Here is a 21,087-nt window from a genome sequence, read left to right on the forward strand (position 1 = left end):
TTGCAGCTGCCTCTCCACTGTTAAGATGTTCTCTGTGGGTGGCAGTGGCCCCAGCCCTTTTGGCACCAGGGACCGATCCTTCCATGCATGAGCTTTCCTCGTGGCCCAGTTCTGTGGCCCAGCGTTTGGAGGTTGCTGCATTAGGGTACAGATGCTTTCTGTTAAAGTGCCCATTGGCTCTGTACACGAGTGTCACTCACCCCACGCAGGGAGGCCGTGACTCCATGACAACGCGGTCTCTTGAGCCGAAGCCTGACGCGCCTGGTTTCTCTCACCCTAGTGGCCGGTGCGGCACGGCATGATCGAAGACTGGGATCTGATGGAGAGGTTCATGGAGCAAGTGATTTTTAAGTACCTTCGGGCCGAACCTGAGGACCACTACTTCTTAATGGTGAGTAACCGCAGCTGAGGGGGGGTCTGTCCCTGTGAACTCCAAAGGGCGTAGGGTGTCAGCCCAAGCTGTTCCTCTGTTTGGAGTCTTTTCATTTCAGCCAAAATGACATGTGTGAATGAATCAGGGTGCTTTTCGGACAAATAACAGAAGGCTCCACAAAAAAATCTGTAAATCTGTAAAAATCAAAAAGGGCTCATTAGCTCCCTAAATAAGGAGCCCGGAGTCGGTGGCCCCCGAGCAGGTTGTCTCAGCGACTTAAGCTAGGACCGCCCGCCGCACCGGCTCGGCCTCCTCTGTTGGTCCCCATCTGGCCCAGGTCTCTGTGCCACCTCACGGGCATTTGCTTTCAGGGCCAGGTGCGCTTCGTGAGATTCCCAGAGACCTTCCCAGCGGCTCGGCCCATCACCCATGCCTCACCTGCTCACTAGCAGGGGGGGGGAATCACCCTGACGGGTCAGCCACCAAGGTCCTCTCCCTGGGCTGGGAGGGGCCCTTCCGATCACCTGGTCAGAGGCACAGGTGCCTCAACAGGCCCCCGACCCCGGGGTGGTGGAGGAGGGGACTGGTGGGGCAGGAGACTGCTGCCGCTTTGATAGCTGGGGCGTAGCTGGATGGCGGCGTTTCCGCCTCTTAGAGCAGAGGAGTCCGAGGCCAGGTGTTCCTTCGCTGCGGAAGGAACAGCTGTAGCTCAGCTCACAAACCTCACTGTAGCGTGAGGTCGAGCAGGGTCAGGGCCCGGATGATGCCACTCAGACCTGTTCCAACAAAACACAGCCTTGCAGACAAATGAGAAGGATTCCCTGGTGGTCACGGACTCCGTCCTAATCGTGGTACTCAGCGTTATGTGTTGTCTTCCACGAAGTGTTCTCTTTGAGTTCACATTAGTTACGTCTGTGAAGTGCACGCTTTATGGAGAGCCGTGGCAGGCGACGTCAGCTGCCTGCTACAGCCGCCCTGCTGCAGCTTTGGGCTTTTCCACGCGGGGCCCTGGGAGTGGCCCTGCAGGCCCGGTCACGTCGCAGCTGTGTCTGACGTTCGGTGTGGAGTGCTCCTCGGGCCCTCCGGCCTGACGCGTGCCGACTGCCAGGCTGAGTGGCAGTGCAGTCTGTCTCTGCGTGTCCGTTAAAGCCACGGAGGGGCTCTGGTCTTTCCTCCCAGTGTCCCTGCACAACCGGGAGCCGGCGGGCACGTGTGTGGTGTTCGCAGAGCGCTGTGTGAACCTGCTGCCTCCCCAGTGGTTCACGCACAGTGAACGGGGCCAGGGCGCTGCCGGCGTGCCCGCAGGGCCTTGTGTTGGTGGCCAGAACCCATCACAGCCGGGCACTTTCCTTCCCCAGCGCATCCCAGAACTGCCTGCCCGGTGTGGGGGGTTCGGGAGCGGGCGCCGTGCCCAGCTGGCCCTGCCGTCTGCTCAGCTCACAGGCCGGGAGGTGGCCAACCGTGCCCCTCCCCTCCGAGGGGCCTCGCATCCTAGGCCTGTGGAGCCGGCCCGCACCCCCAGGATGCAGCCCACAGGGAAGGTCTCCTGATTTTTGCTCGGATCGAGCTGGCGTGTGTAGGCTAGTGAAGCAAAACCAGGTGCCAGGAAAGGGCGGGATGTGTCTGGTGTGAGAGTGGAAAAGCTCAACTCCCTATGCCGAAAATGAAGACCTGCTGTGATTGCTCAAAAATAGTCGAGTTTCTCAAAGAAAATACTGTATTAGAATTGTTTTTTCTGATCCACACTTTATTCTTTTTTTTACTATAATGTATTTTTTCCATTACTGTTCATCCATTTATCCGCCTTATACTGCCCCGTCAGTTACCACACTGTTGTCCACGTCTGTGAGTCCTGTTTCCTTCCTCCTCAATCCCTGCACCCCTCCCCCCCCTCCGCCCCCCATATTGTCTCGAGCTCTGCAGGTCGGTTCATCGCAGGGTGCGGTTGAGGTGGCCACGAGAGCAGGCCTTTCCCGCAGGGCCATGCCCTCGCTCCTCGGTTAGCGGGGCGGGTGCCCAGGGCAGGCGGGCAGGGAGGGCTCTGGCTGGGTCGCAGGAGTGAGTGAAGGCCCTCGCCAAACGGCTGCCTCCGCTAAGGGCTCTCCGCACAAAGGGCCTGGGTGGACGTCCGAGCCTCGCGTCCCTCTGCAGCGGCACAGTGGTGCTTCCTGCCCGCTGACCACCTGCCTGCGCAGACTGGGCGCTCGTCCCCGCTCCGGCCTTGCGCCACGTTTCAGAGGCTCACTCAGCTCACGTGAGTGAGTTGGTCGTGCGGAGCGAGCAGAGAGCATGTGGCATCACTGTCTTCTGACCAGAGCGCCCAGAGCTCAGAGCACAACCTTGTCTTTCAGAGAAAGCGTGGTGCCATGGGGCGGAAAGCGAGTTGTGCCTGGGGAGAGATTTGGGGACTTTGACTATGAGTCCAGCGAGAAGGAACAAATACAGGGGGAGGATGTCACCCTTCCTTCATCTTTTTGTTCCGTCCCTGTCCTTGGTGGGTTATGGCTGGTGCCGCCCACGTGGGGAGGGATGTCTCCCCACTGTCTGCTGACTGCTCTTTCCAGAAGCACCTCCCAGCTGCACCCCTCCCCCCCCAGCCCGCTTGGCAGGCACCCCGTGGACAGTTAGGCTGACAGTGCAGGAGCCTTCCCACGTGACGTGTCCTGGCGTCCAGCGGTGGTCCCTCCCCAGTGCTCGAGAAGCCCAGAGACCCACTCTATCTGGTGGCTGCCTGCCACTGTTCCCCAGGCTTGCTCCGGTAGTGACCCGTCGCCAGTGTGCTTTCCGGCTGCCACTGGATCGCCACCCCCACCCCCAGCCTCCCTTCATTGGGATTAGATGTTTGCTGCAGTCGTGGGCTGGGGGTTCGGGGGTGCAGTATTAGGTATGTGTGTGCGGTTTGCTGTCTTCATCCAGGAATGTGGATTGGTTTTATGGCCATGACTGATTATTCATTTTGGAATTAATGCCAGGTCATATTTTACCATCGTTATGAATGAAAATGTTTACGTAGTTTGTGTTCCTGTGGTGTTTTAATAGGTCTGAGTATTAAAAAACGAGAACGTGGTACCTCCAACTTGGAGCTTGTTATAAACAGTGGTCTGGGAAGGTCTTATTTAAATTGGCCTCGGGAAGGAACAGTTTCTGGTGCTGACGGTAGAAGAGATGGAGGTCGAGGGAGAAATGGGTTTATGGCTTCGGCCCGCGGAATCCAGGAGCCTTCGCCCTTAATGCGCCAGACTCCGTTCAGGAAGCAGGGAACCTAATTACAGGACATTCAACCTGTAAACATCCGCAAGTGGCAGGAAGTGTGTGGATTTTCACGGGACTCCTTCTCAGGTGGCGAATTGTTTGGTAGCAAGTGACAGAAGTATAAAAAAAGAACAGTGGTTTAAACCAATTAGGGGTCTTATTGTTCAGTTTGTTTTGGGTTGGCCGCTAAGTCCTTTACTTGTTTTGCATAAAATATAGACACAGTTTTTATTTTCACAGTTTTTATTTATCCAAATCAATACATTTGACTGATTTGGATATTTCGAGTGTGGCGGCCATCTCCCACTGTTGGCTTCTAGTGGGTCGAGGCCAGGGGAGCTGCTGAACACCTTCCAGTGCATAGGACAGCCCACAGCAGAGGATTATTTGGACAGAATGTCCGCAGGACCGAGAACCTTCGCAAACCACTTCTGACACCTTCGATCAGTCACTGCACCTTTCCCATATACCACATACATTGTTTTTGAAGTTTCAGCTGCATTTTTACCTTCCTTGACATAATAAAGCATAATACACCAAAAACGTTGCATATTTTCTTCCATCGTCATTATTAAAATGGCTACAGAAAAGTTCACCAATTTTGATAGGTTTTTTTAAAAAAATGCACACTGATGAAATGACAGCTGTCACAATATAGTGTAACAACATTGTTTCGAATGACATTTCAGGCAACTAAGTGCTACTGTAGCCATCCATAGTATGGGAAACACGGAAGTTCCGGGCCAGCCCAGCAGCAGGGAGGCGGTGTTGGTGCGGCTGCTCCCTGGCGTCGTGAGGGGCCCCGGAGCTCCAGGGGGGTCAGTATGTGGCTCCATTTGAAGGATGCAGGCTGGCGGCCGCCTTTGGCATCTCCGTGGCCCGGGAAAAGGCAGGGGTGCGGGCAGGAGGGAGGCTGCTGCCCTTGGCCTTGTGGGGAGCTTGTCTAGAAGCTGCATCCATCAGCTCTTACCTCTTACTGGCCGGAGGGCAGTCACTCAGCCACCCTGTGCACAGGGGGTTCTGGGACAGGCTTCCCTCTGGGCCTGGTGCGCCCCTGTGGTTGGTCCTGTCGGTCAGGGAGAAGGAAGGGAGACTGGGTCCAGGGTAGGCATCTGGTGGCCTGTGCCATCTCCCTGTGGCCACAGGAGTGGAGACTGGCAAAATGAGAATTGGGCCATTTTCACAGCTCTAGCAAGGTCCCACCTGCGTGGGGAGCAGGTGGCCCATCCACGTTGGGCAGTGGCAGGCCTGGGGTCCCCAGGTCCAGGTGCACCGTGAGGTTTCTCTCTGGGTGGTGAATCCACCAAGAGGCACCATCGGGCCTCACTGTGCCTCTCCCTGGGGCCACGGCTTGGCCTCACTCCTTGTGGGGAGACCGTGGTTCCCATTGCACAGCTACAAGTGCTCCACAGTGGACGTGGAGGGCGTCTCCTGGGCTCTCCCGCCCCCCCCCCCCACGGCACTACAATGAGGGTGAGCTTCCAGGGGGCCTCGTTTGACCTTTCAGCCATGTGTTTATGGTTTCGCACTCGGTGTTGCCCCCGCCTCTCCCCCACTTTTTCACGGGTCTTCATGACCCTCATCTTACGGGCTCTTCAACCATCCGTCCGTCCAGTGGGTACTGCCTGTCTGCTGCGCAGTCCCACTGTTATCAGATGTTTACTTTTGTGTCTAGTTTCTTGGTTTTATGAGAAACAATATAAGGTAGTCTTTGTGCATAGCACCTTTTTCTACATCCGTGTAAAGGGAGCCGCCAGTGTCTGTCTGACGAGGGAGCCAGCAGCGTGATGGGTTCTGGAATCTTGAGTGCACCGTGCACCCCCGGCCCCCGGCCCCCAAGAGGCCCGCTGTGCTTGTGCTCTTGTCGGTGGTGGGTCGTTCTCATTTGTACTTTTGATAACTTTGACCTTCAGCATTTGTTCACCGGCTTGTTAGTTGAATTTCCTCTTGTGAATTGCCTGTTCATGTCTGTGCTCTTGTACATATCATCCTCTTACTGCTTTTCTCGTTGCTGTGACACAGGCTGTTACTGCTGGTGTGCAATTTGTTACAGATCATTACATCTGACAGTCATCGGGCATTTGCTGTGTGCATGCCCTCCCACCCCGTGTTTACATGTGTTCACTCACTCATTTTATTCCACCAACGTCCCTGAGGTGGGTAGTTATCGGTCCTGTTTGTCAGACTGCGGGGAGGGACCTTAGGAGACATGCTGTGACCAGTACTGGTAGAATCTACAGCTATTAACTTACATGCTTTAAATGAGAGACATCTAAAATAATAACGTCCAACACTGAGAGTGAGAACCAGGTGCTGGGCATTGCAGGTGTATGGCAGGTGTTACTCTGAACCCCTGAGGAGGAACATTAAAATAACACATTAAAGTAGGCCTTGTGTTGCTGGGTGACTTTGAGGTCCCTTATTCATATCTGCTTTTGAGTGTGACTTCATGACCTCTTTATCCCCCATGCTTTAAGACGGCTTTCTCTCGCCCATCCAGGGCACATACTGATTACTGTGCTGGTGGGCAGGCAGGTCTGCTTGTTTGCTGTGGCGAGCACCCACACAGCACAGGGTCCAGGCGGTGGGGACGGGTCCCCGGGGCACGGTGCTTCCCTCCTGCCCTGGTCCCAGTACTGCACCGGTTTGGGCTTCGTCTCTGCAGAGCAAACTGTGTGCGGCACATGGATTACACTTTTGCTTTACACAGATGGTGGCAACGTATACACACTGCTGAATATGTTGACTTTTTATTTCAAATGATTAGAAAGCATAATATGAGCTTTGTCTTCTAACCACTTTTAGGCTCAGTGGTAACTGCATTTGCATGGCTGTGTGACAGGTGTCTAGGGCTTTTCCATCCTGAAACACCGAAACTGTCACTCGCTGAACAACACCCCTCCCCCACAACTTGTGTTTAAAAGAGGTTTTATTATTAAAAATTGTCAGTACAAAATATTTAAGAATGTTTGCAGTATGGAGACACCTTTCTCTTATTTAATGGTTTATCATAGAGACTTCATATCAGCGTATATGGCGCTCACCCATTTTATTTTATTTTATTTTTTAATTATTCTTATTCTTTTATTATTTGAGAGGGGAAGCAAGGGAGAAAGAGAGGAAGAGAAACATCAAGGAGTGGTTGCCTCTCACATGCCGGAGACCTGGCCCTGACGGAGTTCAACTGGCAAACCTTGGCAGTCTGGCGCTCAGTCCACTGGGCGGCACCAGCCAGGGCTGGAGCTCACCCTTTTTAAGTAGCACCAGGTGTTGTATTTTATGGACGTGGCACGCTTTAACCAGTTCCCTAAGGACGGGCTCCCAGGTCGCTCCTGACCCGGTGCTGTGGCCCTTCCCCAAACGCTGACAGCCTCTCGGGGCACCCTCTCTCAGGTGGGTCTCTCACCTTTGGGTGTCATTCGGCGAGTTTCTCCCTTGGATTTGCTGATGCTTCTGCACGAACTTCTTTCCCTGAGCTCCCTCCTCGAGCCCAGTGCTGCAAGAAGCACTTGGACTCCTTCCATCTCCCTGACTCTGCGAGGCAGGTGCTCCCTGTAACTGGACAGGGGGAATCGCCTTCCAAACTGAGGGAAATCGAGGGCCAGGCTTGGCCTGGCTGCTTGATTTCAGAGCTCACCTTAGCCCCTCGGGTCCGGCGGGCTGCGGTGGCCGCCTGGCCTGCTGCTTTACTCTGTTAGGCTGTTTCCAGTGTGGTTTCATTTACGTGTTACTGTTTCACACCCAGGCTCGGTCTTCTCTTTGCTTTGTATCGGGTGTGTGTCCTTTCTAACCATTTCACCCTGTATTTGCTTAGTTCATGTGATACGTTCGCCCTGCGTGTGTTTAGGGTGATTACTTCCTGCCGTGGTGCATGACGAGGTGGGCACACGCCCACATTTTCATCCCCATCTCCCTGGCCTCTGCCACCTGCTTGTGGTTGACTTTGTTACTGAACTTATTCTAACGTTGGCCTGGGCAGCTAGCTCTCTGTACATTCATGCCCCCGACACTTACAGTTTAAAACAGTATATTTTGATTCCCCCGTGAGAGGATATCAGTGTCTACGTCCTCCCCTTTCTCCCCGCATCCCTCACTTGGAAACTTCGCTCCTGTTTTAATTGGACATTTATTTACATGTCCTGCTGTAGCCCTGACTCCCAGGAAGGAAAAACCTTTCGTCTCCCATCTGCAGCTCACGGTGCGTCTTTGGCTGTACCTTCTGCCTTCTTGTTTGACTGACGTTTACCTTCCAATGGTGAAGTTGTGCGGGGCTCAGGGGCCAGGATCCCCCATGCTGAAAGACACTTGCTTTTGCACTGCACTGGGTGGACGGTGCGGTCAGATGGGGAGTGTGGGCCCCACCTCCCCACTGTGAAGGCTGTAAGTGCGCCGCCCTGCGCTGGTGTAAACTGGGGTGCGGGTGTGCTGCCCTGCCAGTGAGGCTGGCCGCACCTTTCAGCACCGTGAGCTGCAGTGACCGACTACCGCCGGCAGGGGCGCCCCAACAGCAGGCACGTGTCTTCTCGCTGCCCTCCAGGCCCTAGGTCCTGGGTCCAGGAGGTGAGGGCTGGTGTCTGGGGAGGCCTGTCTTCCGGGCTCTCGTGAGGATGGTGCCTTCTCCCTGCATCCTCGCGTGGCCTTTCCTCCGCTCGCGGGCGGAGAGTGCCCTGGTGTCTCTTCCTATTAAAGGCATTGGTCTTATGGGTCTCCAAACACAGCCACCCTTGGGTTTCGGGTTCAACAGGAATTCTGGGACATAGCTCAGTCCATAGCAAAGGGTGATGTGGGCTTTCTTTCCCCCCAAAAGGCCCTCAGAATTTTTATTTATTTTTTCTTTTCTTTTGCAGCTTTAAATATGTGATGTATGCCCATACTTACTGACATGGAAAAATTCACAGCATTCTGCTGAATGACAAAGAGCAGGTTTATTTATTCTTTTTATCTTCCTTTAACCCTGATACTTCCTCCCATTTGGTAATGGTTATGATTTTAAAATAGATGTTCGCAGTTTTTGAAATGTCTTTGGCTGTGATTTTTATCTGCTTTGCTTTTATATTTTCCTGGGTCTTCCATCTGCCATTCATTTTTTTCTACGACTTTCCTCTCTTCCCTCTCTTTCTCTTTAGATTTTTCCATGGCCTTCGGCTACTTTCTGTGTGTTCTTTCCTCATCTTTGAGCGAGGGGAGTTCTTCTGGGACTGCCTGTGTGTGTGACCTTCTGCGGGGGGTGGGAGCACAGGGCACAGTCTGGGGGGGAGCTGCCTCTGTTGGGGATTCTGCTGCCCTGCCACTGTGGGCAAAGACGTCCATCTGGCCTCACTCCTGTGCGCTGCGGCTGGTCTGCCCAGACCGCTCTTCTTGCTCCAGGCGAGGGCTGCCTCATGCTCTCTGGGGAACTCTCTCCCGTGTTCCTGCAATCTGAAGCCACTGGGGGTCTCTCAGTGCCCTCCCTTGCCTTGGTGGAGTTTCTGTTGCCCTTGGCAACTTACTGCAGGTCTGTCCAGTCCCAGGCGCTCAGTCACCAAAGCCAGAGTTTTCTCTTCTGAAACTCGTCCTTGGTGTGGGGTGGTCCCTGGGGGCAGCAGCGTCTGCAGACACCCTCACTCTGCCACCCAACAGCCTGAACAGCCAGGTTTCTGTGAGGGGCCGCTCCTGTCTGTGCCCTGCACAGCGTCCTCATTACCCTGCGTCTGGGTCAGCTTGATGGCTCCGATGTGACCACATGAAGTCTGGGTGAACACTAAATATAAATACAGTGAGTGCTTTCTTACAGACAGAACCTCCACTGAATACGCCAGAAAACCGAGAGTATCTTGCAGAAATCATGTTCGAATCATTCAATGTGCCGGGACTCTACATTGCAGTGCAGGTGAGGGCCAGGTGACTTTTCTCCTTCCCACGGGGTCGTCGCTGGCCGGTGGCGGGCCCAACGCTGATGCCAGGGGCACCGTGTTGTTGCTGCGCGTTCTTCCCTCTTCCACGCTCGACACACACACGCGTCTCTCTCACACATGCACGCACACACGTACACACGCACACACGCACACACCTCTCCCGTTCACCTCGGAGGGAGGTTTTCCGGACGCAGCGCTTTGGACCCGGCAGGTCTTTGCGGCGGGGCCTCCTGTGCGTTGCAGGGCTGAGCAGCATCTCTGGCCTTTTCTCACGCGGGGAAGCGCCACCCCCGGCCTCCCCTCCCCGAAGTGTGACAACATGGCACTGGGCATTTCCCTGTGTCCCTGGGGGGCAGCGCAGCCCTGGTTGAGGACAGTGTCCGAGCCCCACCAGTGTGGACTTTCCGGGGTGAGGCCAGGAGCCGTCTCTCACGGACCCCATGTGCATCTTTCCTGCAGCCCACCCGTGGACCCCCGGGGACCGGGGGTTAGAAGTCCCTCTCCCGGTTCCCTACCAAAACCCTGTCTCCCTGGCTTTTCTTTGTAAAAAGTTGATTTATTTCATTAAAAACAAGCCCTCCAGTTTAAGTATATACAGGATTTGCATGCTCCTGGTCCAATTCGGGGTTTGAATTTGGGGGGGAGGGGGAAGGGTGGGGGAGGGAAAGAATCAGGCTTATTTGGCAAGAAGGACCTTACCGCTCAAACCCGAGGAGCAGCGCGCAGACCTCGCAGAACCGCGCCGCGTGCTCACGGGTCCTTCTCTGGAGCAGGCGGTGCTGGCCCTGGCGGCCTCCTGGACGTCGCGGCAGGTGGGCGAGCGCACGCTCACCGGGATCATCATCGACAGCGGCGACGGCGTCACCCACGCCATCCCAGTGGTAAGCGGCCCGGCAGGGCTGTCCTCTTCGCGAGACTCACCTGGTGGGCGGTAAGGGAGCACGTCAGAGGTGAAAATCTCTCCTGTGATTAAACTGCCCCCTGAAAACTCACAGCCGTGCGCGGAGAAGGAAGGAAATGAGGGTTTTTAAACCTGGTGCGTGGGAAGGGAGAGGACGCCCGCGGCGCATCGCAGCGCGGCGGGTCTGAATCCGCAGGGGCAGTTGTCCCGCAGTCAGGGCCGGGCCTCGCCCTGGTGTCGCAGTCACCTGTCCTACCGCTGGGGAGAGGCCTGCCCCTGGGGAGTCCCATTTCACTGCCTGTGCGTCACCACTGGAAAGGTCACCTCTCCTCTGTGACAAGAGGTGGTGGCTTCGCCCACCTCCTGCCTCGGAGAAGTGGCCACTGCATTTTGGGGGCTTGTTTAGAAGCCAAGAAAGATGGAGCGTGCGCTTGGACTCGCAGATGCTCTGCGAGGTCGCGCTTCAGGTTTTACATTCCAACAGGTTAGAGAAGTGACCCCTGATGGGGGCTTTCTCTTTTTCTTTCTTTCTTTCTCTTTTTCTTTCTTTCTTTCTCTTTTTCTTTCTTTCTTTCTCTCTTTCTTTTTTTCTTTCTCCCTTTCTCCCTTTCTCCCTTTCTTTCTTTCTTTCTTTCTTTCTTTCTTTCTTTCTTTCTTTCTTTCTTTCTTTCTTTCTTTCCTTTCTTTTCTTTTCTTTTCTTTCTCTCTCTTTTTTTTTTTGCCCCATAAGCTATTTAAGTGGATTGTTTAAAGTTGGTTTTGTGAAAATAAATCGACACGGTTGGAAGAGAAGGTGTGGGGTGGGGGTGGAGGGTGGGGAGCAGCCCCGCCCCCGAGGCAGCCCCGCCCCCCGAGTGCAGCCCCGCCCATCACTCGGTCATGGAGTTGTACGTGGGGGCGGTGCGTGGAGAACGCCTTTCCTTAAACAGTTCATTTGCTCTCATTGGAAAAACTCACCACCTCACGGCAGGCCTTGGAGGAGCAGCACACTGCTGATGCTTCACCTCCTTAAAGGCCGGAGCTCCCGGAGGGGGCGGTTAGCGGGGGTAGAGTCGGGTCTCTTTCCCCGGCCCAGTGGCCCCAGTCAGACGGCCCTGGGCTGCGCTTCTCTTCTTGGGGGTTGGGAGGGACCCACAGGACCCCAGACGCCCTCACAGCGTCCCCCGTGCTCGGAGCTCCTTCTGGCCCGTCTCAGACCCTCGCTCCTGCTGTGCGTCACTGAGAAGGGTTAGTGCCACCACGCTTGGCTGGCGACACCGACTGGAGGCGCTGGGCCCGCCTCTCCCTGAGTCTCTCCATCAGCCCAGGGCAGCGCCCGGCCCGCGCCCCCGCATCGTGGGCCCTGCTGCCTCCTCTCTCGGGGACCCGACTGAGGGGAAGAGCCGAACACAGGTCTTCCCCGGTGTACAGGCCCTCGGGGAAAGTTGTAGTTCGGTTTTTTCCTGAAAAAAAAAAAAATTACATTTGTTGCACAAAATTTGGGTAAGACAGAGAAATGCAAAGGAGAAAACAAAGTGACCCAGCGGCTCGCCCAGAGAACCGCAGCCCGGTGCTGGCGGCAGAGCCGGGGCCTTTGCCGGGCGCAAGGCACACAAGAGTGAGCAGCACGGTCCGCTTCTGTGTTCCGACTGCACGGCACAGTCCTGGGGTTGTGCTTTGTGTGTTGGCTACGGCTGTAAGTTGGTCTTCACTGTGTTAATAATCTGGACGTGTCTGTTATCTCCTACTTAAAGTGTTTTACAAACAGCTCAGACCCTGGGGAAAGGCAAATCTGCGCTTGCTCATAGCTGTTCCTCAGACAGGAGCAGAAGAGGGTACAGTGATGTGTCCTTGAAACTTAGTGTGACCATAGCCGGGGTCAGAACCACAGGAACCCTCCGCCCGTGAAATGAGGTCAGCGGTTCCCTGCCGCACCCAGGGCGGGGTACTGAGGCCGGTGCTGTTCTGTGGAGTCGGGGGCGCCACTTCTCTGTCTGCTGACACTGTGGTGGGAGCGATCCCCTCCCACTGCCAGTCCCGGGGAGCGAGCTGGATGTGTGCCCGAGCCTGTGGCTTCCCAGCCAGCTGTGCCCTCAGGAAGGTTGGTGAGGGCCTTGGGCCGAGCAGGGGCATGTGAGCCCTTGGCCCAGCCCTGTGGGTGCCAGGCAGCACCCGGCGCCTGCCTCCCGGTTCGGGAAGGTGGCCCAGGGAGAGGGCCCGAAGTGAGACCAGCGCTGGTCTCAGCATCGTGGTTGGTGAGCTGACCCGAATCGCTCCTGATGGGCACGGGACTCACCGGGGTCTTTTACTCCGAGCGGTCACCCCCAAGGGCTGTCGCTCGCTCAGTGTTGTGGACACAGGCACTGGACTGAATGAAGCATGTTACAGACCCGTCCCAGGCACTCAGCCGACAAGGGTGCGGCCAGAGTTTGAATCCAGGTCACTAGAATCGAAGGGTTGCTAACTTAAGCAGTTGTTGATTTTTAAGTAAAAGTAGGTTTATGGTGGGCTAGCAGTGTATAGACAAAACTCTTCCCCGTGGTTGAGGGATGCAGAGGTGGGGTTCGTGGTTCTGACACCAGCATCACTTTCAGGAGAGGAGCCGTCCCCTGTGCTTTTGCTGGGCTCTTTCCTGATGAAGGCGCCCCTTCTGTTGCTTGTGGAGAGATCAGGTCACGCTGCAGGGGCACTGTCACTTCGGAGCACCTGTCCAAGATGCCGCGTGGGGACCAGTAAATGTGTGTCAGCGTCGCAAGGGGCAGCTGGGGCTCAGCTCAGCGGGTCGCTCACACAGGCCTGTGCCCCCTGTCCCCTCTGTCCCCCCAGGCAGAAGGCTACGTCATCGGGAGCTGCATCAAGCACATCCCCATCGCGGGCAGAGACATCACGTACTTCATCCAGCAGCTGCTCAGGGAGAGGGAGGTGGGGATCCCCCCCGAGCAGTCCCTGGAGACCGCCAAAGCCATCAAGGTAAAACGGGTGGGGGGCGGGCTGCTCTGGGGGTGAGAGAGTTGGTGTCGGCTGCTGTCCCCTTCCTTCCTCTCCCCTCCCGCGAGTGTGGGTCTTGCTCCATTTACCACTCGTGTTCCGTGAGGGGGCCCCTGAAATCTAAGCGTGGTCCTGTCTGCTGTGCAAGACGGTAGACTGCGGGGCCCAAGGGCATGTCCACGCTGGAGTTGGGGACACGGGCAGTCTCCAGTTAGGGGTGTTTAAGGCCCGGGGTCACAGTCATCTGTCCGGGGAGGCTCTGGGTTGGTCGCTCATGCCCGGTGGCCTCTGTGTGTGTGTGTACGCAGGAGAAATACTGTTACATTTGCCCCGATATCGTCAAGGAGTTTGCCAAGTACGATGTAGACCCCCGGCGGTGGATCAAGCAGTACACGGGCATCAACGCCATCAACCAGAAGCAGTTCATCGTTGACGTCGGCTACGAGCGGTTCCTGGGCCCCGAGATCTTCTTCCACCCAGAGGTGAGGCCCTGCCCCTGGGGAGTGTGGAGGGCAGCGTGTGTGGGGCGGCACCATCACCTCATGTGCGTGACGCCAGGTCCCCGGCCCCGAGCGAGCGGACGCCCCTGCGTGAGCACAGCGGGCTAGATGCACGTCTCCGTGTGGCCTGTCCGCCAGACCGGGTGGTCCCCTTTGCTTCTGCGTGGCCTCGCTGACCTGTGCGCAGTGAGTGACTGGTCCGACCACTGAGAGCAGTTGGAGGGAGTGGGATTGGAGTGAACCGCCCACCAAGAGGATGACGGGCCGACCTCAGGGCCGAGTGCGGACCGCCCCTGCATAAAGGGGGCAGCGTGGCCTTTCCCCGATGCCGGCTTCTCAGCCGCACCCTGCCTGCCGTGCGCCGGCCGCCAGTCACCGCAGCTGCAGCTTCCGCCTGCGGCCTTCCCACTGCGAGCTGCTCCGTGACGGTCACGGCCGTCACCGTTTTAGCGCGAAGTCACAAATGACCACTGTTACTTTCGTAGATGCAGTGATTAAGATTTAAATAGAAGGCATTTTAAATTATTTATTTATTTTCAGAGAAACAGAGGGAGAAAGAGAGGGAGAGAAACATCAATGTGTGGTTGCCTCTCTTGCGCCCCCGACTGGGGACCCGGCCCACAACCCAGGCACGTGCCCTGATTGGGAACTGAACTGGAGACCCTTTGGTCCGCAGGCCGGCGCTCAGCCCACTGAGCCACTCCAGCCAGGGCTGACTAAAATGCATTTTTGAAATAGTTTGGTGTGTCCTGCTGCCTGGTTCAGGTTGTGTTCAACACGTAGGTTGCCGACCTCTGCCTAGTTGTAGAGGGACACGGGGCCGCTTCATGCAGGGACATGGCACAGCGTGTGTGTCGCTGTCACCCCTCAGTCTCCTGCTCGCACTGGTCTGGCGCAGCCGGGCAGCCGGCCGTGTCCGGGGGCAGCCGGCGAGCAGCCGGGTGCCAGCCCCTCCTCCCTCAGTGCCCGTGTGCGTCAAAGCCCCCCTTGATTTCAGAACGTGTTTCAGGCGTGATGGACGGGATTACTCGAGCTCTAGCTCACGTGACTTAGGGGACTAAGGCCGTTCCCTCAGTGACTTGAATGTGACGTCGCTCCATCGTAAAGGCGCCCCGCAGTGACCTCTCACTGACTGCGTTTCTTTCTTGTAAATCCTGGCTAATTTCTTCACTAACTGGTGTTGTAACTGATGTGCTCATTGCACACTCACAGTGCTGCTCAGTTTCTCACACGTGTCGCGCACACACATGGGCGCTCTCTCATCAGCGTGTCTCACTGTGCGTGTGTGACGCGGGGCGGGTCCGCTGTGGTCATGTTGGGCGGTTTCCCTCCCTCCGTCTCGGGCACACGGTATCACTGGTCTGCACACGCGCGGTCCCGTGGGCCGCATCCGACCCCCTGTTTGTTCCCACGCGGTGGGTTCAAAGGTAGAGTCACTTCTGTACTTGTTAAAGACACTTTTCAAAAAGTATTTTTGTTTCTTCCCAGTGAGGGAAATGTGTAATGTTTCTCTTGTGTCTACATGAAACGCAGTTTGCCAACCCCGATTTCATGGAGTCCATCTCGGACGTCGTGGACGAAGTCATCCAGAACTGCCCCATCGACGTGCGTCGGCCGCTGTACAAGGTAGGAGCCGCTCGCCCAGGCAGGGCGCCCGGGGCCCGTTCCGCCGTCAGCGGCCCAGCGCCCGTAGAACAGGCTGAGAACCTCGACCTGCAGGCGTCCCTGTGTCCCTCCTGTGTCCAAGGACTTGCCAAGGGCCCGTGTAAGGGCAGGGGCTTTTCCTAGAGGGCGGCAGCCTTGCTTGTGTTTGGGTAGGACGTGGTGAGCTGGACGAATTTGGGTCTGTGCTGTCCCTCACCCTCAGCTGGCCCGCCGCACTTTAAATCAGACCAAGCCGACTGCACGCTTGCCGGGAAGATACATGTGGTCTGTCCACACGCATGCTCCCTGTGGGGCGTGCGAGACCTGGCCGGGGGCAGCCCAGGGGAAGGGCTCCCCGCTCGTTTCTTCCCCAAATTCCTTTTTGAGACTTGAGAACGTGCCAGTCCATGTGATCACAGGGTAAAAGGGGTATTGCTGATGGTCAGACAGTGACAGCAGGACAGCACGGTCAGGCAGCCTCCCTTCACCTTGCACGGGTGAGTGCCTGGGAGTGAGGGGGCCAGAGTCTCGCCCTCGAGTCAGCACCGCGCCCTGTGCTCCCCCCCCCCCCCAGCCTGCTCAGGCCCAGGCGATGCATTTCAGAGCGTAGGGGACTGGACTCGGGAAAGAGGGGTTGATGCGGCCCTTCATCTGTAAGGTGGAGTACTATGCAGCCTTTAAAAAGAATGAGGTAAATCGGTATAAATTAAAATGGGGACACATCAGTATATATTGCTAAGTGAAAGAGCAGCTTGTAAAACTTACACATAGTATTTCTTTCACTTTATGTAAAAGTATAGCTTGCATATGTATAGGAGAGGCCCTGAGTGATATATGCTAAACTTTTTTCTGAGAATGTCAATTCTTCCACTTTTACAGTAAATTTATATGCTTTTCCCCCCTTAATCTCTCTTTAACTTTGAATGATTTTTTACTTTTCAATTATTACTGATGGACGTGATTCAACGTAAGTGGTCAGCCCCTCGAATCTGCTGCCCGCCTGACACCGTGCACGGTCATTACACCGTTATTGACTGCGTCCCTCTGCTCTGTGGCACCTGACGGTTCTGCAGCTGCCAACTCTTCTCAGTCCCTTCGTTTTTCCTCACCCAGCTGCCCACTGCGGCCCTCCCATCAGCCGCAGGGAGCTCAGATTTTAAGGGGCAGGCAGAGAAGGGGGGATTCTCCAGAGAAACAACCAGCAGGGGGTCACCGTGCTTTCTCTCCATCTACCTGTCAGGACCGGGGGTGGGGGACTGGCCCTTGTTCAGTGTGGGCACCGCCCCCCGACATTCGACATTTGTAGCATGGGTGGCCGGCTAGGAACCCTCCGGTTCTCCTGTTGGGCTGCCAGCAGCTTGGGTCTTGGTGAGGAAGTGGGCAGCAGGCAGGCTATGGCTACGGAGGGAGAGGCCGGGCAGACAGCCTCTGTGAGACCGTGTCCCAGCTGTTCTGCCCCTGTGACCAGTAGCCGTCTCGGGCCAGCCCCGAGGTTCGCCAGCACTTCCTCTCGGGCTCTCGGGCGCAGCACAGCTCACGTCTCAGAGACAGGTGGGCTCTCTCCGGCGTTGCTAGGACTACAGTTGATGCGGGCAGAAGCCCAAGTAGTGTTGACAAAGGGGCGGGGTATTTGGGAGACAGGGAAGGGGACAGGGACACCCATGGCAGAATGGCATTACTGTCAGGGCAGATAAATGACGCAGTGACACCACTTCTAAGCAATGGTTTTCATTTTCAGTCTGGTGGCCATCAGCCCAGTCGTCATGTCTGTCTGTGTTCTCGTTGTCCTCGCAGGCAGCTCTTTGGGGCACATGGCTGCGCGGGGCCTGGGCCAAGGTTGCGCTGTCCCAGGTTGACATCCAAGGGCCAGAGGGCATCGGACGCGCAGGGCAGTCCCTCTGGGGCGGCAGCTCTGGCTCCCTGTTAAAGTGGCTTCATTTACATTCTTTTCTTACATAACCCCCTTTTGATCAAGATCCTTCCTCAAAAGCATCAAGGGTCAGGCATCAGAAGGCAGCTCTGAGCGGCTGTCGGAAGCATCACTGGGTCTCATTGTCAGTGGCTGATTTGGGGGAATCTCACCCCACAGCCGGCCCCTCCTCCCCAGGAGGGCTCATCCCTGCATGTCACCTCCCGTGTGTGGGGGGTGTGTCTTCAGGAGACTTGGCCGCAGGTGAGCAGAGGGTGCCTCTCCGCCCCACTCCCTCTCGGGCAGGCGGCTTCTGCGGTCCTGGGGGTTTCCCTAGGACGTCGCAAAGGCTGCAGTGACCAACTCGGACCCCAGTCGGGGACCACAATTGGGGTGGCGTCTTTGCAACAAACACCGAGCTGCATGAAATGAGCAAAGTGCTGTAACAGCGAAATTTCTGCAGCAGAGAACAGGCAAGGTCCAGTTTGAAGACCAGCCCAGACCAGGCGGCAGCAGCTCCGGGCAGGCGGTCAGGGGTTCAGGATCTGTGAGGTGTCAGTAGTGGGCTGCACACGACCCCTGGGCCCGGACCTGGGTTTTCTCCAGCTCTGCCCTGGTTTTACGGAGGTGGTTCATCCCAGCAGGACAGGAAGTACTTGCTAACCACAGAGCAAGCCATCCTTGCTCAGCCAGGATGTGGTCAAGGGCACGTCTGTTGTCTCACGCATGTGACTCGTGCAAGGGAATCGATAGGTGTTTGCTGGTTGCCTGTTGCTGGGGCGGTCGTTGTGATGTGTGCCTGGGAAAGGTGTCCTCTCAAATCCTCACTGCTACAGGAGCCAGTGTCACCAGACACCACACGGCCTTGGCTGTGTTTTCAACCAGAGGTGCATTTTAACCTTGAAGTAGGTTTAAAGGTGATGTCCAGTGTCGAGTTACCTTCCCAGTCAGAAATAAGGGGGAGCCCTGACTGGTGTGGCTCAGTGGGTTGAGTGTTGTCCTCCAAAGGACTGTCCGGTTCAATTCCCAGTCAGGGCCCAGGCCTGGGCTGCAGGCCAGGTCCCCAGTAGGGGGCGTGTGAGAGGCAGCCACACATTGATGTTTCTCTCCCTCTCTTTCTCCCTCCCTCCCCCTCTTTCTAAAAATAAATAAAACCTTATAACAAGGCGGGAAGAAAACAGTAACTGTTGCAGTGAGTTCCTGGCCTCTTACCTTATTCGTGAGGGGGAGGCGCAGAGGTCGGGGGAAAGGAGGAAGAAGGCGTCGCTTCCGCAGGCCTGGGTCACAGGGCACGGTGCCCATCACCCGCTTGATCGCGTGGGAATTTGAAATTTCACAGCCTTGTTGGGTGAGCAGTTCCACCCCGGGGGGGGGCTTTCTGTAACCTGGACACATGAAGCTAAGAGGCAGCCCCGTTACATTCGGTCACACATGGGGAGGTAGCGAGTACCTGAAATCGTGGGGTGGGGGGGTCAGGTAGGAAGGAAAAGATAAAGGTTTTAATTTTGCAGCAAAGGTGTAATTTACCAAGTTGCTGTAGCTCATAGGTAGCTTAGGAGAAAAATTTCTCAGATTAATGGGTTTTTACCTTATTGTACCTACTTATTACAGGTTTTTACCTTATTATTTTTCAGCTGGTATAAATTAAGCCAGTTTTTACTTTTTATGGTTTGTGGTTCTTAGGTCTTAACAAAGAAACTTTTGCCTACATCAGTCATGAAGATTATTTTCTTCTGAAGAATAGTATCTGAAGTGCTTTAGGCCGCCTTTCAGATCCGAGATCCAGGTTGCGTCCAAACAGTAGAAAGGGCCCCCGCGCTTCCCGAGACCAGAGCGGGGTCCAGGGCCCCGAGACACGTGTTCAGAACCAGCGTGTCCTCCCGCGCAGCACTTAGACCGGGACACGTCTCCTCCGGGGTGGACGGTGTGAGCTCCCCACTGCCCTCTGCTCACAGGCCCAGGGTGGTTGGAGCCGAGCAGAAAGCCCTTCGGGTGGAACCACGAGACCCCCCAGGCGCACAGGGGGCCCTTGGGGGCTGCTGTGCTGTGGTGACGTTACAGTTCAGGTCACATAAAGGCACGAAGGGGGCACGTGCCCTTCAGACTGTCCTTCAAAGGACGGCAGCTCAGTCATGAGGTTTTTGCTGTTTTCCATGGGAAGAAGCTGTGCCTTTGGACAGTCATCAGAGGGAGGGGACAGCCCACGGGGCCACACGGAGGTGACGGGTCCTCTTAGCCTGGAAAGAAGGCTCCAGAGCAGTTGTTTGCTATGCAGTTTAGGAGGTAAAAGTAAATGAAAGACAGCAGCAAAACACCCCAAACAAATAAACAACCCTAAACACAGCACTTTGGGAAGGCACCCTTAGAAACGTCTGACTCAAGCAGGTGCCCTCCCTGGTGCACCTGCCCCCCCGCTGGGCTGGGATCCGGCCTTCCTGGGACGGCAGCCGCGGTCTTTCCCCGGGAAACAGTCGGCTGGCTGGCCTGACCGCGGTCAGTGCGCGGGACCGGGTGCCGTCTGAGGCCTGTTCTGGGACGCAGTGACCCACATGTCAAGGGCACTTTTTTTTTAGTGTACACAATGTTAATACAAGTATCATTCATAGTAGCCAAAAAGTAGAAACAATCCAGATGCCCCTAATAAGCGAATGGAAAATGAAATGTTACACTGAGGACATGAGGTTTCCCACGACGATAACCAGAGATGAGGCATAAATCCACGGCACATTTTAGAAACGTGTGGGGCGCTGTTAAACTGTGGTTCTCAGCAGCAGACACGTGGGCAGGTTGCAAGAGCGCGTGCCCAGGTGCAGGGACCTGCCCGAGAGGTGGGGAGGGGCGGCGGGAACACCCTTGTAGTGCTTGGCTTGTGGTTGCCTCCCGATCGGCCAGGGCCTAGTCCCACCGTCCCACCTCCTGGCCACACCCTAAATGAGCATCAGTAACCAGGGTGACGCAGGTGCAGTGTCTGGTGGCCCCGCCCTCTGTGTGAGACACCCAGCAGTCTCCTGCTGTTCCTGAGATTTCTCCAAGGTGACAGGACCTTGCTGATCCATGACCTTGATCCCAGGATGGGATGTCACGTGAAAGGTCTCGATTGGCAGTTTGCCAGGAAGAGGCACTGCCGGGCAGTCTCTGTGGGGAAGCCCCCCTCACGACGTGGACTGGACGGAGGCCTGGGGTCCTTGTCTGCTCTCCCACAGCTGTTGGAGAGCAGACAAGGTTGTGGCATTGGCGCCACAGCAGGGTGGGCCACGCCCTGTCCTGGCAGCAGACGCCGTCACCGGCACTGTGTCTCCTGTGACTGCTGTCAGATGTTCTCTCTGAGGTGGAGTCGCCCACCTGGAGGGTCTCAGTGTGCAGTATCTCCTCTGAGTAGGAGGTGGGCGGGAGCAGGGCAGCAGCTCCATGTACCGGGGAGGGCGCTGGGAGTCCCCAGTGATCCTCCCATCAGACAGACTGACAGACAGACAGCCTGGGAGGGGTTCGCCCAGAGCCGCACAGCCTCCCCGAAAAGTAGGCCCTGCTAGGGACTTCCGAAGGTGATAAAAAATGTGAGTTCAGTTTGGTGGCCGCTTGCTGGTGGCTTCCGTGGCTCATCCATGGCTGAGACGGTGTGGCAGCTTCAGCTCGGCAACTGGAGAGCT

The 21,087-nt window shown here is 56.2% G+C and overlaps 1 protein-coding gene across 12 annotated transcripts in view; it reads left to right on the forward strand.

Annotated features, from left to right (window-relative positions):
- Positions 1–21,087, forward strand: part of ACTR3B (actin related protein 3B) — a 41,786-nt gene that overhangs the window by 18,109 nt on the left and 2,590 nt on the right. For 10 of the 12 annotated variants that reach the window (XM_053671921.1, XM_053671926.1, XM_053671917.1 and 7 more), the window contains 6 exons: positions 281–391; positions 9,399–9,494; positions 10,293–10,400; positions 13,226–13,369; positions 13,696–13,869; positions 15,421–15,513. In XM_053671921.1, coding sequence (XP_053527896.1) covers positions 299–391; positions 9,399–9,494; positions 10,293–10,400; positions 13,226–13,369; positions 13,696–13,869; positions 15,421–15,513 — 708 coding nt within the window. In that variant the 5' untranslated portion in view covers positions 281–298. Of the gene's footprint in view, positions 1–280; positions 392–8,471; positions 8,549–9,398; positions 9,495–10,292; positions 10,401–13,225; positions 13,370–13,695; positions 13,870–15,420; positions 15,514–21,087 lie in introns of those variants that run through there. The other 2 variants (XM_053671919.1, XM_053671920.1) reach the window with 2 other exon arrangements.

The sequence above is a fragment of the Artibeus jamaicensis genome, unplaced genomic scaffold, assembly GCF_021234435.1.
Source record: "Artibeus jamaicensis isolate MK-2021 breed Jamaican fruit bat unplaced genomic scaffold, CSHL_Jam_final contig_718, whole genome shotgun sequence".
In the NCBI taxonomy this organism is placed as follows: Eukaryota; Metazoa; Chordata; class Mammalia; order Chiroptera; family Phyllostomidae; genus Artibeus; species Artibeus jamaicensis.